Source organism: Lycorma delicatula, chromosome 13 (genome assembly GCF_047948215.1).
Source record: "Lycorma delicatula isolate Av1 chromosome 13, ASM4794821v1, whole genome shotgun sequence".
Taxonomy (NCBI): Eukaryota; Metazoa; Arthropoda; class Insecta; order Hemiptera; family Fulgoridae; genus Lycorma; species Lycorma delicatula.
In genome coordinates, this window is record NC_134467.1 from 4631833 (window position 1) to 4648279 (window position 16447).

At 33.2% G+C, this 16447-nt stretch overlaps 1 protein-coding gene across 4 annotated transcripts in view; it reads left to right on the forward strand.

The window, feature by feature from the left end:
- LOC142333642 (protein Loquacious-like) overlaps positions 1–16447 on the forward strand; it is a 61899-nt gene that overhangs the window by 4801 nt on the left and 40651 nt on the right. For 2 of the 4 annotated variants that reach the window (XM_075381007.1, XM_075381012.1), the window contains exons 2-3: positions 3614–3817; positions 11419–11502. In XM_075381007.1, coding sequence (XP_075237122.1) covers positions 3614–3817; positions 11419–11502 — 288 coding nt within the window. The remainder of the gene's footprint in view (positions 1–3613; positions 3818–11418; positions 11503–16447) is intronic. The other 2 variants (XM_075381008.1, XM_075381011.1) reach the window with 1 other exon arrangement.

Genomic DNA, 16447 nt, shown 5'->3' on the forward strand with positions numbered 1-16447 from the left:
GCGACTAATGCAGGGGGATGCGCAAAGAGATCCCTCGCCATATCAGCCGACTCCTCAAACCTCTCCGTTTGAATATTCGGCGATATATAGCAAGAGTAAAGAGTAAATCTTTCCAATTCTCGCCCTAACGTAACTTCTTCCTAGGCGAACTTCTCTGATGAGTAAAGACCGCATATCGGAATGGCAGCACCACCACGTCCTGACAGGTGCCCCCCCCCGGTCGGAACCGAATTATGTACGGCTCGGAGACGAGCGCAATATCCACGCCCATCTCCGAGGCGTATCTGGCCAAAAAATCATGTGCCAGTGCTGCGTGATTCAAGTTAACTTGTATAATCTTCATTTTCGTGCTTTATTATGACCGATCCTCGACGACGATCTCCTTTCAGCTCCTCTAGGACATGCTGTAGAGCCTGTGCGGTACCCCTCAACGCCACAGGACAGACATCTGGACGCCTCTTTGCAGTCCGCTGCCCTGTGGCTCTCGCCTCCAAAATTAAAACACGCTGCAGACCTGTCGTCGCCGTGCCAGCCTCAAAACATCTGAAGCACTTGCGGTACTGCTCTGTTATATCGACGCGACACGAGACCATGCCGATTTGTACGCGGCCCTTCTGCGCACTGTTGGCAGGCAGTCTGCATATGGCTACCTTAGTGTCACCGTAGCCTGTTTTGATGGTGTACCGCACATTTTCCGGCAAGTCCGGACCAGTAATCTCCAAGTTTTTTATCTGTCTTCCGTCGCATAACAGCCGGAGTGCGGCTGTTTTAGTCCTCGTGTATACCGATACCAATACTTCTTTGAAGGCGGTAGAACTGCCTGTTTAAATGCTCCGGCGTTATTTTTATCCTCTTTTACTTAGATCTCCATTCGTTCCTCTGATTTTTGAATGGAGAGTATTTTGCTTTGTCAGGGACCGTAACCCCAGTCCCGACGGTTTTCAGGAAATCAGCATACGAAACTACGGTCTTCAATACTAGTATCTCTGTTCGATGAGTATGATGATCTTGAGACTCGCTCCGCCAGACTGAGGGGGATCTAGTGCCCGGTATGGTGATATAATAATTCTGTCCGGTTATCCTCCCTTCACACTCTTAATATTTTACAAGCGTAGGTAGTACACCTCTCTCCGTAAATTTCACCCGCATTGTTCCTATTTTTCCATCATTATTTCTCTTTATTTTACTGAAGATCTTGCCTGGGCAAGATCGCTGCCATCACAAGAATTCACATAAGCTACGTGGAATGCATATCTTATCCGAGCCTGCTCTTCAATCCCCACCCCGACAAGTGTGGCCTCCATAGCGGCCGTAAATACGTTGCCCGTTTGGATCCCCTAGGCGTTCAATAACCAAGCCACCTGCGGATTGCAAGTGCTTCAAGAAGATTATCTTCATCTAATATCAACGACTGCGACGATGTTCGCCGCACAGCCCTTCCTCTTTGGCTGCCTGGTGTATGTATTTCGGTACGCCTTCACCGGCCATTTTTTCTTAATGAATTTTCCCACGTCCTCGGCCGGGACTCCATTCTCCAAGCCGTCCAGAATGGGACACCCAGTGGCAACAACAGTCTGGCTGGCCTCTGCAGAGGGGTGGAAAGGGAGCTGACCACTCGTCGTAAGTCCTGGACGGTAACTCCAAGATCCCCCTCCAGCTCTTTAATACTGCGTTTGACATTGTTATCCGTGTTCTTTTTTAGTTCCTTGGCCAGCTGCTCCAGCCGTCTGACCCCATCCCTTAAGTCGAGAGGGACATCCTCCTCCTCGGTGGAGGATTGCCTCGTCTTGATCCTCTACGCACCTTTCCTAGTCTCCGCTGTTGGTCTGGGGAGTAAGCCCTCTACCAATACGTCTGTCTGTGGTGCGCCAGTAACAGCCTGTGGCCAGGCACAGGCTGTTTTTTACTGAATAAATAAGATATCGGATGGAGCCAAGTCCGGGCTGTATGGTGGGTAATCAAACACTTCCCGACGAAAACGCTGCAGGAGCTTCTTTGTTACAGCTGCAGTGTGCAGCCGAATTGTCATGGAGAAAGACAATGCCTGATGACAACATTCCTCTCCGCTTATTCTGAATTGCCCTTCGTAGACGTTGAAGAGTCACGCATTATGAGACTGCAGTGATGGTCGTGCCATGTTCCATGAATTCCACCAAGAGAACTCCATTCCGGTCCCAGAACACAGTAGCCGTACACTTTCTGTTGGAGAAGGTTCGCTTGAACTTCTTTGGTTTACTGGAAAATGAGAATGCATCCACTGTTTGGACTGTTCTTCAGTTTCGAAATGGGCCCATCTCTCGTACCCTGTGACAATTTTGTTCAAAAAATCTTCTCCTTCATTGTGTTAGCGCTGGAGAAACGTTAGGGAGGCGTCTAGTCTCATTGTTTTGTGATGGTCGGACAGGATCTTCGGAACCTATCTCGTACGCAGTTTGCGTTACTGAAGTCTCTCACTCACAATGGTGTAGGGAGCCGACCTTGAAATTTCAGGAAACGAATCACTCAATACAGAAATTGTGAACCGACGACTTTCTCGAATTGCTTCATCCACTCGCTTAACGAGATCATCGGTTGACACTCGCTTTCTTCTCTGACCGCCTGCATCATGAACATCTGTACGTCCTGCTTTAAAGTTCCTGCACCAGTGGCGCACTTTGCTGTCACTCATTGAAGTTTCACCGTACACATTACTTATTCGTCGATGAATTTCAGCCGCATTACACCCCTCAGCCTGAAGAAATCGAATTACCGCACGCACTTCACACTTGGCGGGAGATGCTATTGTATGTTTACTTGCTAGCTGCGTGTTCAGAACTAAACGAAGTGTCGCGGCGTGATTGAAGGCCATACTAGAGACGCTGCGAAACACATAAGCGCAAAAGTTCATCCGATTTTTGCCCGGGTTTTTATTTCGCGACCGATCGGACCTTGAAAAAAAAATAACCGTCGTATAATAAGAAAGAGAATTTTTGTGATAAAGTGCATTAATTTATGGTAGCAAAACGTGGAAACCCGGAAAAAGAATATAAAATATGAAGTCAGATTTCAGGGAAGAGAAGTTTGTGGCTGAATCTTCAACAAACTAGATTGTTTGCCATATAATAAGACATCAGGTTTGGTTAATATTTTAATGATACGAGACATATGTAAGGAGGAAGTTAAAAGGTTGGAATTAACAATATGCTGAGGGCAGAGAATATAGTAATTATTAAATAGTGTTAAAAAAATTAGCATAGAACTGAAAGGAGTGCGAAGTAGCATTGGACAAATCATGTGGCTGAATAAGCAACTCTTCTATTTACTAATAATTTTATTTTAATAACCATTTTACATAGTTCTTGCTTTGTATTGTTTAATAAAAGATTTATCTACTTGTATTTTCAGTTGTAAATTTTTCAATTTTAACCGTGTGATAAGGTATACATGTGTGATGGAAATAAGTTCAAATTTGTCAACATTATTTCATTTAATTATTTATTTTCAATCGGCAGTGTTAATTTCTTTATAAATCTTTAACTAATGTTTTCGAAGATTATATAATCTTTTTTTTTTTGCCCTAATTACTGTGTTAAATTTATGATTAGATTTTTATTTTATTTTTTTTTTTTTTTAGCAAACTATGAAATTAGAAGATGGCCCTGTTGCTCAGAACCAGGTTGGTTCGACGTTACATCATCCTAGCTTAGCAAATAATGTCAATACATCCAATACAAATATTAATTCTACTGCTCATGCCAACAGACGTGGACGTATACGTCAGGCGAATTCAAGGCCATCTTCACAAGAACCTATTCCTCTTGAAGAAGCTGCTAAATTGGTACGTAAATGATGAACATTATACTTTTTTATAATTTGTCTGTAAATGTAAAGAACTATTTGGTATATAATTCTAGTGAACCTCTAAAATTCCATGCTTGACCAAGAAAATTAGATGTGGTGATAAGTAATGTAACTACCACTTGTATGATTCCCACAGATGTAATCTATTGCATCAAATATACAACAGAGATATTAAGCACATCTTTCAGAATAGTCTGTATTACTTATACTTTGCTCCTCGATTGGTCTTACTTTTTTCAGCCTTGGTGGTAATTGTAACTTGGATTTGTGCTTTGATTTCTGACCCATATCTGTACACTTAAATTTATCATTAGTTATCTTGGTATTTAAGAAGTTAGGATCGCTATACTGGAACACTCCAGCATGTTCTGTGCAAATTTAAAACGAATCTTTTTGTTGAAATAAACACAGCTTTGGCACAGATTTTGTGGCCGCTCATCAGATACCCAATTTAAATCATTTGTATTGAATTGTCTCTTATCCCAATGTTACTTGCAATTTCTTAGACAGTCAGAAAGAAATTTTCAATTATCAAAATGTGTAAAATGTGTTGATTGTTCATATTTAGATTTTGACTTGTTTTCATACTTGTGGAAGTTGTTCAGCTATCTTGAAAACTATTATACCACTTTAATTTTTTGTAACTTCATAGCTTTTTTCCTGAGGCCTCCTTAATCTTGCAAATTGTTCTTTTTTGAGTATCACCAAGCTTTTTGCAGAATTTGAAGATTAAAAATGTAACAAGCATTTGTTTTACTAACATGTATACAATGGTTGTTAGACAAGTAGTGCAATCTGAGGTTAAAAAACAGGCATGTAAATTAAAATTTACTAGAGCTTTACTTCACCAAATTTTACCACATTCAAACACCTTTTCTTTTTTTTTTAAATATATGGATGCTTGTTATAAAACGATTAAGTGGACTGTATAATAAAATGACACAGTTTGAATATAACTAAAAAATTTTGACATCATTTGAATTCCAGTACACTAAAAGAAATTTGTGATGAAACATAACCGACTAACCACTTCACAAACCCAAACTGAGCGAGCAACACACATGAGCAAGGGAGTGGGAGAACTCCTCACTACACCATACACAAAGACTCAACACAAGCATGCACATACAGAAAAATACCCAACTGTATAGTTTAACACTTTTTGAACAGACTTTGTATATTTATTGTTTTGTGACTGCTTTGTTATCAGTAGAATGATGATTTTTCTGTGAATCGGAGGAAGGTCAGCTATGAGACTTAGTTTATTAAAGTAATTAAAAAAAGTACTAACTCATAAGTAACCAGAAAATCAAATAAGTAAAAGTGACTTACAAATATTTTTTAATTTGGAAAATACCATACATAAGAACTTTCTATTTATTTAAAATAATGAAGAAATAAAATTAAAAAAATCTTAGATTTTTTTCAGAAAACCAGAAACACCTAAGGAATTTTTTAACCGAAAGACATGAATTGCGATTTTTTTTTTTTTTTGCAATTACCTGACTAGAAACTTTTATCAAAATATAAAATGTGTAAAGTTTGTCACAAACTTTCGTAAAAAATATCTTGAATTGATAATGGTCAATGTTTTTCTGTTTCTACTTAACCTAACATTAAATGCCTTTAGTAAATTTTGTGCATCTATTCCTTCCCAAATCAGTTATTACCCACTACTTCAGCCGAGATTCACATTTCGACCAAGCCAGTGCTAGCTAAAGTGGCCAAGTTGTACATTTGTTTATTTCCGCTACAAAATCCTTATATCATATTTTAAGAAAGTTTTCAGTTTGTTTGGGCTTTTTATAAAACAGTTGTGTAATTAAAAAAAAAGAACCATAAGTGAAACCCAAATTGAATCCAAATCAGTTTCCCTTGGAGGATATTATCCTGCAAATGCTTTAGAATTTTATTTTTAAATTGAGAGAAAGTAGCAAATTATGTAGAACTTTTATTGCCAGTAAAATATTAATATCTTATTCAAATGTAGGATTTTATTTTTAATTGGCTGTGCTGAATCTTTTGTGATAGATAAGAATTCAGTTTTCCTTATTGATCCTAAAAAAAGCGCTCACCAATTCTGTATATTGTCAATAATACAGTTAAGGTTGTTATGCAATATAATTTTGTTGCAAGTCCCTTTATTTTTCGGTATTATTTCCCCTTCCCTTGGATTAGCTTTAATTTTCATTACAACCATTTAACATGAGTGAGTACAGTTTAATTCTTTTTTAAACCTGTTTCTTACATGTAAGAGGTAATCATGGAGTATATAAAGGTTATTTAGTTGTTTTTATTATCCCCCCTTTTTGTTATGACTAATTGTATATTAATGTACTGAATTTTTTTTCAACAAAAAAAGGTGGCTTTTTATTCTTGATTTTTAGTATAATAAGACTTCAGTGTTTATTAAAACAAGAAAATCTGTTGCTTTTTTAGTATAGTCCATCGGGCTGGTCTACAGTGGTTAACTGGTCGTCAATCGGTTATTTAACCACCGATTTTTGAAATCAAAGGTTCTGAGGTTCAAATCCTAGTAAAGTTAGTTGCTTTTATACAGATTTTAATACTAGACAGTGGATACTGGTGTACTTTGGTAGTCTGGTTTCAATTAACCACACATCTCAGGAATGGTTGGCCTGAGTCTGTACAAAACTATACTTCATTTACATGTCACATATATCATCCTCATCTCGCTGTACTGCAAGGGGGCAACTTATTGTTCACTAGTTGAACAGATTGCAATGTACACATTAGGAAAAATAAATATAAAAAGCAATTTATTGTAGTTGTCGTCTTTTTTTTTGTCAGTAATGTTCTGTTGATTGTGGAAATGGTTTTTTGTTTCTAGTTCTGCGTACATATTTAGTTTTAATGTACTAATATTAATTGTAAATTGTTATATGGTAAGTTATTTTAATTGTCAATCAATTTAATATCGTTATATATTTTAGACATGTACTTGTCACATTAATTTAATTTTATATTAGTAGCAAATTATTTAAGTTTTGGTAACTGGATGAATTTGTGCTCAGTTCATAGATGTATGAACTAGCAAAAAATTATACATTGGATGCTTTTTTTGTAAATTTTATTTTATAAAGTTTTATGTTAATTATACCGCTATCTAAAATTATTAATTATTTTTAAAACGATTTAATTACATTCATTAGTTTAATAATTAATTGCAAAACTCTTCTTATATAATTAAAGTAAATAAATATTTTATTCTGATTAGTACATTATATAAATCATGTTAAAAATATGCGTTATACTAATCCATGGTTTAAGGAAAGTACTGCCTCAGCGTTTCCTTAAATAGATCAACTCTTAAAAGGGATCTATATGTTAAAAATTTGATGAGAACAGTATCGCAAAATATATAATTAATTATAAAATAAATAATTTTAAATGTTAACGAATGAAATATTATATAATAAAATAATGGCATTAATTAAAATTATTTGAAGTGATTTCTATGTATACATGTTTAACAGAGCTGCAGATTTTTTTTTTATAAATATAAGTACCACATTTGCTCAAATACAGGTTGATCCCTCTCCATTTTTTAATTTAATTTAATTTAAGGAAAAAAGTGATAGAATTTTTTTCCAGCAAATAAAATTTTACAACCAATAAGAAATTAAGTTTGAACTTTATTATATACATAATCCTATAGACACTTTTTATTACACTATTTTATAATAATATACATTACTTGCTTAAATTTTATACATAAATATCAAAAATTATACTAGATTTTTAGTAAAAATATCTTAAAGAAATAATAATGATGCAATTATTAAATTTTTATTTCGATTGTTTTTCTATAATACAAATAGTTTTCTATAAAAAATACACTCGCAACACATAAACAGTTGAATTGAAAATAAAGTCATCATTACTACCTTGTAAATAAAATCTTGTTTACATTATTTAATTTTTCCTCCTGCAGAATATCTTCAGGGCATTGCAAATGCAAAATTTTTTAAATGTTTGTCTAATGCTGTCTGGTATAATTGAGTTCCGCGAGTTAATAATTCGCTCGCATAATAAACGGGAGGGTTTTTTATTCTTCCAGTAGGAGTTAGCCGATGACTACTGCTTCATATCCAACGATTGTAATTTTCTTTAAGATAATTTTTAAAGGGCTTGTTTACAACTGGATCCAAAACCTGTAACTGTGAAGACATACCACCAGGTATAGTAACTAAATCTTTGTTTAGATTTTTACTTCTTATTTTACATTTTCCGCTAAATGAAAAACCCTGATGAATCATCTAATATTAACGTGGATTGCTGTCTTCTAAGACCTAATTTTCTGGACCAGACCATTTTAAACCAATCTTTGACCGTAAATTCATTCATTCAACCTTTTTTATGAATTAGGTAATTTCACTCCAACAAAAATACATGGTGCATCGATTTGTTTGTTTGCTGTATGTGCTCACACTTTTATTTCTAATAAAGAGCACGAACGATTTATACTTGATACATGGATTTATTTGGAATTATATTTTTGTTTTGGGGATAAAACATTGGGGTTAGAGCTGTTAAAAATTTATTTAATGAAGTAAAATGATTAATTTTGTTTCCTTTTTAATGAATATTTGTAAAATATTTATTATTCTAACAACCACGAGGATAACGAATGCGTTGGGGTCCAGGGACCAACCCCTCTGTTTAGACAGTCAGGCGAATGAAGCGAGCCCTGACCGTGTAGTATTTATAATAATAGGTAATAATTAAAGGTAGTTATTACTTTAAATATACTGAATACAGGTACTTTAAATATACTTAATATAACTGAAACAGGTACCCCGTCATGATATAGAAATGAAAATAACTTCAAAACAACTTCAAAGCCCGGTCGAATCCAAATATAAGTCCCTTGTTTAGGTTACCCCCCCATTTTATGGGAGAAACTATTGAAAAAAAACCTACATTTATGTTCAGGCATGGTATTATTTGAAAACTCATCGACAGAGTAATATTGTTTCTATAAAAGAAAATTTTTTTAATTTTATTATAAATAAGTTGGTCCAGGGTTCTTTTAAATAGATTAGTAAGTTTGTATAAATGGAAATTGAAGAATAATATAGTATAAGTATTATGTTGAGTTTTATGAAAACATTTTTATTATGGTTTTGTAGCGGTGAATATTGATATTTTTTAATAATAAGTGATTATTCTTTTGTAAAGGTAGGCATATTCATAAATATAGACACGTGAAAAGGATACGTTAAAGTTATTAGTTAACTTCTACATAAATCATACTTAACAGGTGCCAAGTGATTATATGCTCGCCCAATATTATGAAAACAATTTTGTTGTCTGATGCAGTAAATGAATATTATTTTTTTAATGATAAATTACTATTGTGTAGTAGTAGGTGTGCTTTCATAAATATGTGATAAATTAAAATTTTTTATTTGCTAAATTTGGTTTATGTATAAATCTTTTTTATGGGAGTCAAACTTTTCATGTGAATCTACTTCCGCTTCTAAGAAATTATCTTATGTCTTCATTCCCATTTGTAATAAATTACTGAACCATTGAAAAACATATTCCGCTGATTTATTTAAAGTACAATATTAAAAGATTTTCTTTTACAAAAATGATATTATTTTGTAAATGAATTTTTAAATAATGCCAATTTAAAAAACAGTTGCATCTCATTCAGTGTGTACATAAATATTTGCTCAAATAAATTTTCACTTCTGAATTAAAAGTAATTTTTTGATTACTTTTTATATTTAGTATCTTCATATATTTATATTTTAAACTATTACTGCGAGCTTTAATCACATCTTTTTTTTATATTATCATTAAATGTGTATATTGTATCCACATCCCGATTAATGTTTTTTCCGTAGGTTTTCTTTAACCGATCAGACAAATTTTGGGTAATTCCTTTCTTTATGTTTGCAATAGCATATCTGCTTGTTCCTGATGTGATCTATATAATGTACGATTTCTACTGAACAAAATTTAAGTGAACAGTCAGCCTGTTTTTTTTTTTTAAATTCATGTTGAATTTTGGGAGCCCAAAGAGATATAATTTCTGGCAACATAATCTTTTTTTTTGTATGCTAGTAGTAATTCCGTTATTTATTTCTGTATAGTTGAGTGAAACAGTTGTTGCATATGTGTTGAAGGAATGTTGGATTAAGATAAGAACAAGAAACCTTAAACAAAGAAAACTACTAAATGAAATAGATAAGCAGATAAGGCAAAATCTCCTATATTTACTATAAGATGAATAACATACTAGTCGACTGATGACACTGTATATATAATTTTGTTGTTTTTGACTGTTGCTAACGAACAATCCAAAATTAAAGTGTAAGATTATTAGTTGAATAACATATCAATAGGACAGTTCAAATCAACTGGCTTAAGCTTACATTATATGATTTAGAATCTGATGTTATCAGGTGCCTTAAACACTTTTAAGGTATTTCACCTAAGTTGTCCATATGATCAACAAAACCTGTTTAAAAATTAGGAACTATTTACCTAAAATTTGGGCTTTAGAATTGTTACAGACAAATTTGTTTACTATTTATTTTTTTTATTAGAGAAAATTCTCCTGTAAATTTAGTAAGCGTTGATAATGTACCGTATAAATTTATTTTTATGCAATTCATTGTTAAAGCATCACTGTTATTGTTGTATCATTATAGTTGTATTTACTATGTTCGCCGTTTCAGTTTTCTTGTAGCAATTGATAAAATGTGATGCGCGTTTACATTAATTCACGCGATTTGAAAGATTGAAGTTATTTGTTTCTGCGGTCAAAAAAGCAAAAATCCCAAAAGTTGTTTTCATTAATTCCTTATTGTTTGAGATCATTAACCCCAGATCCGGCAGTTAAGGTATTTTTGAAGCCCAATTATACACATACCGGGCAGATTCTGTTCCGTCACAAGGCCTTCTGTCGACACAATCTATATTCTAAGCAATGTGGCTTCTGAGAGAAAATTTGCCAGTACCTTTTTTTTTTTAAAGTTATGTTCATTATGAATTTCTGTATGGATGATTTAATTACAATTAATTAGATGATGAAGAAGAAAAAATCAGATTATAAAAGATGGAGCGTGTATTCTTCAAGGAAAAAGCAAAAAGCTGAAGCAGAATATGTTAGCAAACACTTAGTAAACCTTCTGTATGTCACTGTGTTTGTTCATTCTTAATGTGGTGATTAATAGAATGGAGTGTATTGTCTTAGAATTTCTATTAATTTTTTTGTCTTTCATTTTACTTTTGTAGTCAATTAGTACACATAATAAATTAATAATTGTTCTATGAATAAAGTTATATTATAATATTGTATACGTATAAAACTTGTAAACTACAACTTTTGCACGATAAATGTAACTTAGAATGCCTGTTACTTGAGTTTAAATACTCAAAGGCCGATGGGTTCTTGAGTTCAGAAAACTATCGGAGCCACCGATACTCTTCTGGGTCTTGCCAGTTATTTATTCGGCCCTTACTTCACATGGTGATAATATAAATTGTCTCTACATGATGATAATATAAATTGTCTCTACATGATTGTAATATTGGTTCCAGGACTATCCAGTGACGGAACTGACACTGCCCGGTGCATGTATAAATCAAGCTTTAAGCAGCAGGCCATATTATAGTATTTGTAAGGTATTTATTTGAGTACTTTATAAATCTGAAATATTGTATTACAGTTTATTCAAAAAATAAACATATTATAATCTCTAAGAAAAATGAAAATTTGTTTGGACAATATGTTTTTCTTCGATAAACATATAATTATCTTTTTGAATATTTTTTTATTCAAATGTAAAAAAAATTCATTACAGATCTGCAGTTATTAAATTCTCTGGATACACTTCTTCCAAGGAGAAATATAATTTTTATACGCAGCATTATCTTTCTGCTAAAATTAAAAATGCTATCTAAAATTGGTTACTCATAGTTTCATGATTACTGTGAAATATATAAATGTAACATTAATGTTAACGACAGATAATACTTACACAATATTATCATATAAAAAAAAGTTTATTAGTAATAATTAATAACAAAGAATAAAAATGTATACTGTAACATGCAAAATACAAAAATCCTTGACAAAAAGATTGAGTTTCCTGGTTAAAAATATTACAGTGATATGAGTTATAACATATTAAATCATGTTAAATAAACTAATAATAAATTAAAAGCAGTATATTTATTTTTAAATGTCACTCACAGTCAAAATATTTGGTTTAAGTTAATATTTTATTTAGTAAAAATAAAGTATTAAATTTAGTTAGTAAAAACTCCCTTGATGTTGATTAAGTGACTAATAAATCGTTAATTTTTAATCTGCCTGATGTAAGATCTTTTCTGTGCCAAAATTAAAAATCATGAATAAAGGTTAAATTAAACTTTATTCATATCTGGAATATAAGTTCAACAAAAAGTTGATTAGTGTTAATTTTCAGTCCGTTCAGATGATTTACCCAGGAAGTTAATTAAAAACTAAATATAAATAAGATAAATAAAGTTAAATTTTATTATTACAGATCAAATGATAAATTATTCTTTATTTTGTAATTTAAAAAAAATAAAACTATTGATTAATGATTGCGTTATTTTCTGTTCTTACTTTTTATTTTATAATTAGGAATCGTTACTTAAATTTATCAATTAATGTTTTCTATAGAATATAAATTTTATTGTAGTAGATTTCATTTGCTTTATTCAGATTTTTTAATAAGTGACATTAACTGTGGTGCCATTCTGAACTCTATAAATTTATTCCATAAAATCCTTTATTGTTTATTATTCATCTCTATGGATTGTGGATTTAAAGTATTGGAGTGTGTCCAATCAATAGCTTTGATTGCATATAGAAAATTATAATATTGATGCTAACGGTATTGTTCATTTTCAATTAAATAATTTGTTATAGGAAAATGTTACTAGAAGTGTGATTTTTCTAAAATTTGATCAGTAATCAAATCTGAAATTACTTTCAGAACCTCTTGTTTGATGTACCAGTTTGAAAGTTAGGATCACTGATACTTGTATTTCTATAAAAAAAAAACTGATGATTATTCATTAATGATTCTATATGGGTTTTTAAATTTTAAACATGTTCAGTCATCTGTTCAAGATCATTATGGAAGACTGTACCTCTTTCTCACATATCATTTGCATTTTACTGACAGGATTTCACAAGGCTGGCTGGCCACTCTCCCTACTCCTGATATCCCTACCTGACAAATCTTGAAGCAGCAGTCTGCTTTGTTGAGTATTAAGTGTTCAAAATGAAGTCTTGTTTATATTTGATCCACTCTCGTATGTAGTAAGGTAGAGTTAGACATGAAGAAGCATCTTTTCCATGTCATATTAATAAACATCTATGCACCAGTAAAGTAGGAAGTATAGATAATATAAAAAAACAAAGAAAGTCTGGGGGCTTTGATATCTGGGCATGTAGAGATTGGAGAAAATGTTAAGTAATAAAAAATAAGAAAGTATAGTAAAGAGAGAAAATATTAGCTTAATGAAAAATAGCTAAATTTAGAATAGGATAACTAATCGGTTGGATATACCATGAGAACAGAAGAGTTGATTAAAAGAACAGCTAACCACTAAGATAGATATTTGAACTCATTCTTGGAATGCCACATATGGATTTGAAATGTAACATTTTAAGTACTTCATTACCTACAAATGTAGTTAAGTAGACATGCCAAACTCTCATACTTGGAACAGGAAATACTTGCCTGTTTGTTTATAGACTTAAAATTAGCATTTTACTTGTTTCTCCATTTTATAAATTATATGTTTCAACATGCAATGTTTTTATTATTTCTGTTTTTAGTTATGTGCATAGGTTTCACTGTATATAAAGAAATAAAGTGAAAGATATAGTATATAGGTGTATTTTTTTCTCCCAACTTCCTGGAACCGCTCTACAGGCATTGTGTCAGAAAGGGGAGAATAATTCCATCAGGTGTCAGCATGCTTAGTGCTCGCGACCTCACTGCGCCAGAATGACCCCCACGTGCTCAGGTAGCCCTCTAGGTGCTCAGTCACGGGCCTATCCGGTCCAGCACCCTTTGACGTCTTATTCCCTGACAGGACTCTTCACAGGTGTAACTTGTCTTACCTTCTTGACAAAGTTTTCTACTGCCCTCCATTCACTGGCTGCCTTTAACATGATGCCCTGCATATGCTCGGGACGGAACATGTCTTCCATGCCCAAAGTATCCAGCATCTCTTCACGTTCACCTACAAACCATTGTCAGCAAAAATGAACGAATCTCCTCATCACAATCAGGGCATGTGTCCGAATAATATAGGCCGAATCTGTGAAGATATGACCTGTAACCTCCATGGCCTGCCAGGAACTGTGCTAAATTGTATCCCAGCCAAGCCATGTGCTCTCCTGTACCAACTTCTAATGTTGCCAATAAGATGATTGGTTCAGCGGCCCTTTATTCCCTGGTCCCAGCACATCTGCTAGACCTCAAATAGCTCCTCTTCAATCTTCAATGATAGACGTTTTTTGTCACTGTTCCCAGAGCTTCTTCCTTCATTTTGTGACTAGATCTATTGACATGACCCCTGCCAGGACCTCGGCCGCCTCCTTTGAGACGGTTCGAATGCTGCTATGATTCTCAAGCAGCATTTTCTATGTACCACCTCTAGTTTCCCTGTATATTTTTTGTATTTTGTCACATCAACCCATAGCCCGGCCTCGTAAAGCATGGTGGAATATGTGGCCAGTAACCTCCTGCAATACTGAGTCAGTCCTCCTGTGTTTGGTAGGAGGGCAGCAATTAATCTCATTTCTATAGCATGTATGCCCGAATTTCATTTTGTAATCAATCCATATTCCTAAATGTTTTATTCCTGGCCTTGAATCGATCCTTCTATTCTCCAATTTTATTTTCAGTTTTGACCTCCTCCTTGCTCTGGAGATTGTGACCACCTCAGTCTTGTTTGGAGCAAGTGACAACCCCAGCCCCATCATCCATATATTTATCGTTATATATGCTTCACTTATTTTCTCAGTGGTGCCTCACCAAGTGGTAGTCTTGACCACGAGGGTGAAGTTGTTCGCATATCCTACCATGGTCACTTCTGCAGAAGGGTGACCCGGAATACCCCATCGTACGTCAGGTTCCAAAGGATCGACCCAAGACACCAACCCCTGGGGCACACTCCTGCACAGACTCCATTCAACCAATCTCCTCCTGCACCCTGTAGTCGACTTTGTGTCACAAGGTAAGATCGGATGATGTGACGTGGTGCGTGAGTATCCTGTGATCTTCCAGTGCCTGCATTATGGCAAAATGAGAAATGCAGTTAAATGCATTTCTCATGTGTAGGTTAACAAGAGTGCAAATACTCTGCCAACTGCCTCTCATGATTCTCCCGGCCACCTCAAGCACAGCAGCCACATGAACACACATTGGTTGTTTTATCTCCTTAAATTCTTTTTGAAAACTGTCACGTATTGCTTGAATTTATTGAATAGAACATTTTTATCTGCTTTATAATGTACTGTTTTTTTTTTAACAGAACTCCATCAATTTTTCATTCATTGTCCATATTCGTAATTAAAATTATATACTGTTAAAATCATTCCATAAAACATACAACAAACAAAATATTAAATACGAGAGTTGGATTATAAAATGATGAAATAAAGAAAAATTTAAATAAAACAAAGGACATGCTGTATTAAAAGTTAGAACTTGTACTGATGAACTGACATATTTAAAGCCTGTACTCAAAGATATCAAAAGTAACATTGCTCCAAGTATGTGACATGTGAATCACGTAAACTGTTGTTCTAGTAGTCATGCTTAATACGTGCCATTCTAAACTCGAACACAAACATCCATCTATGTGGCTTGCTAATACTAGGGGAAATGCTTGCTATTACTAGAAGGTGGAAAGAAAAGAAGACATAAAAACATTTAGATTGGTCTAAAACGAAACAAATTCTATTAGAGCTGAAAAGTTTAACTGGAAGTAGAAGAGAATATAGCTGAAATGATATGAAGGACCTGCCTTATGCTGATAATCATATAATTATGAATATTTTATTTATTTTTTGCTAATAGTAGATTAATCATTAATTTGGAGACAAAATTATTAAAAAAGAAGTTTGTGGAAACTTATTTATAATATTGCAAAATAAAGATTAGAAAAAAAACACTGAAGTAAAACTGGAAGAAAGTAAAAGAGACAAAACATTAAGTAATTATGAATGCGCTAATAAGAAAAATTGCCAGTTGTGTGCTACCATCTGAATTATTTCCTGTAACAATAAGCATTAACATAGAATACTATCTTAAGAGAAAATTAAACCACTCAAAGTACATTTTTGTATAAAAATTAACACTTTTTTGGAAAATCAATTTAAAATGTATAAAGAAGCAGGACATTTAAGCATATGAAAGTAAAAGGATTGTTCAGTCAATAATAAATTTTATGAAAACCTAATAAAATGTTTTGTAAAAAAAAAACATTTTGTAAGATTTATAAAAATGGCATTTTTATTTTATTATTTGTTATATATAGTAATAAAATAAAAGTGTCATTTTTATTTGTAAAATGT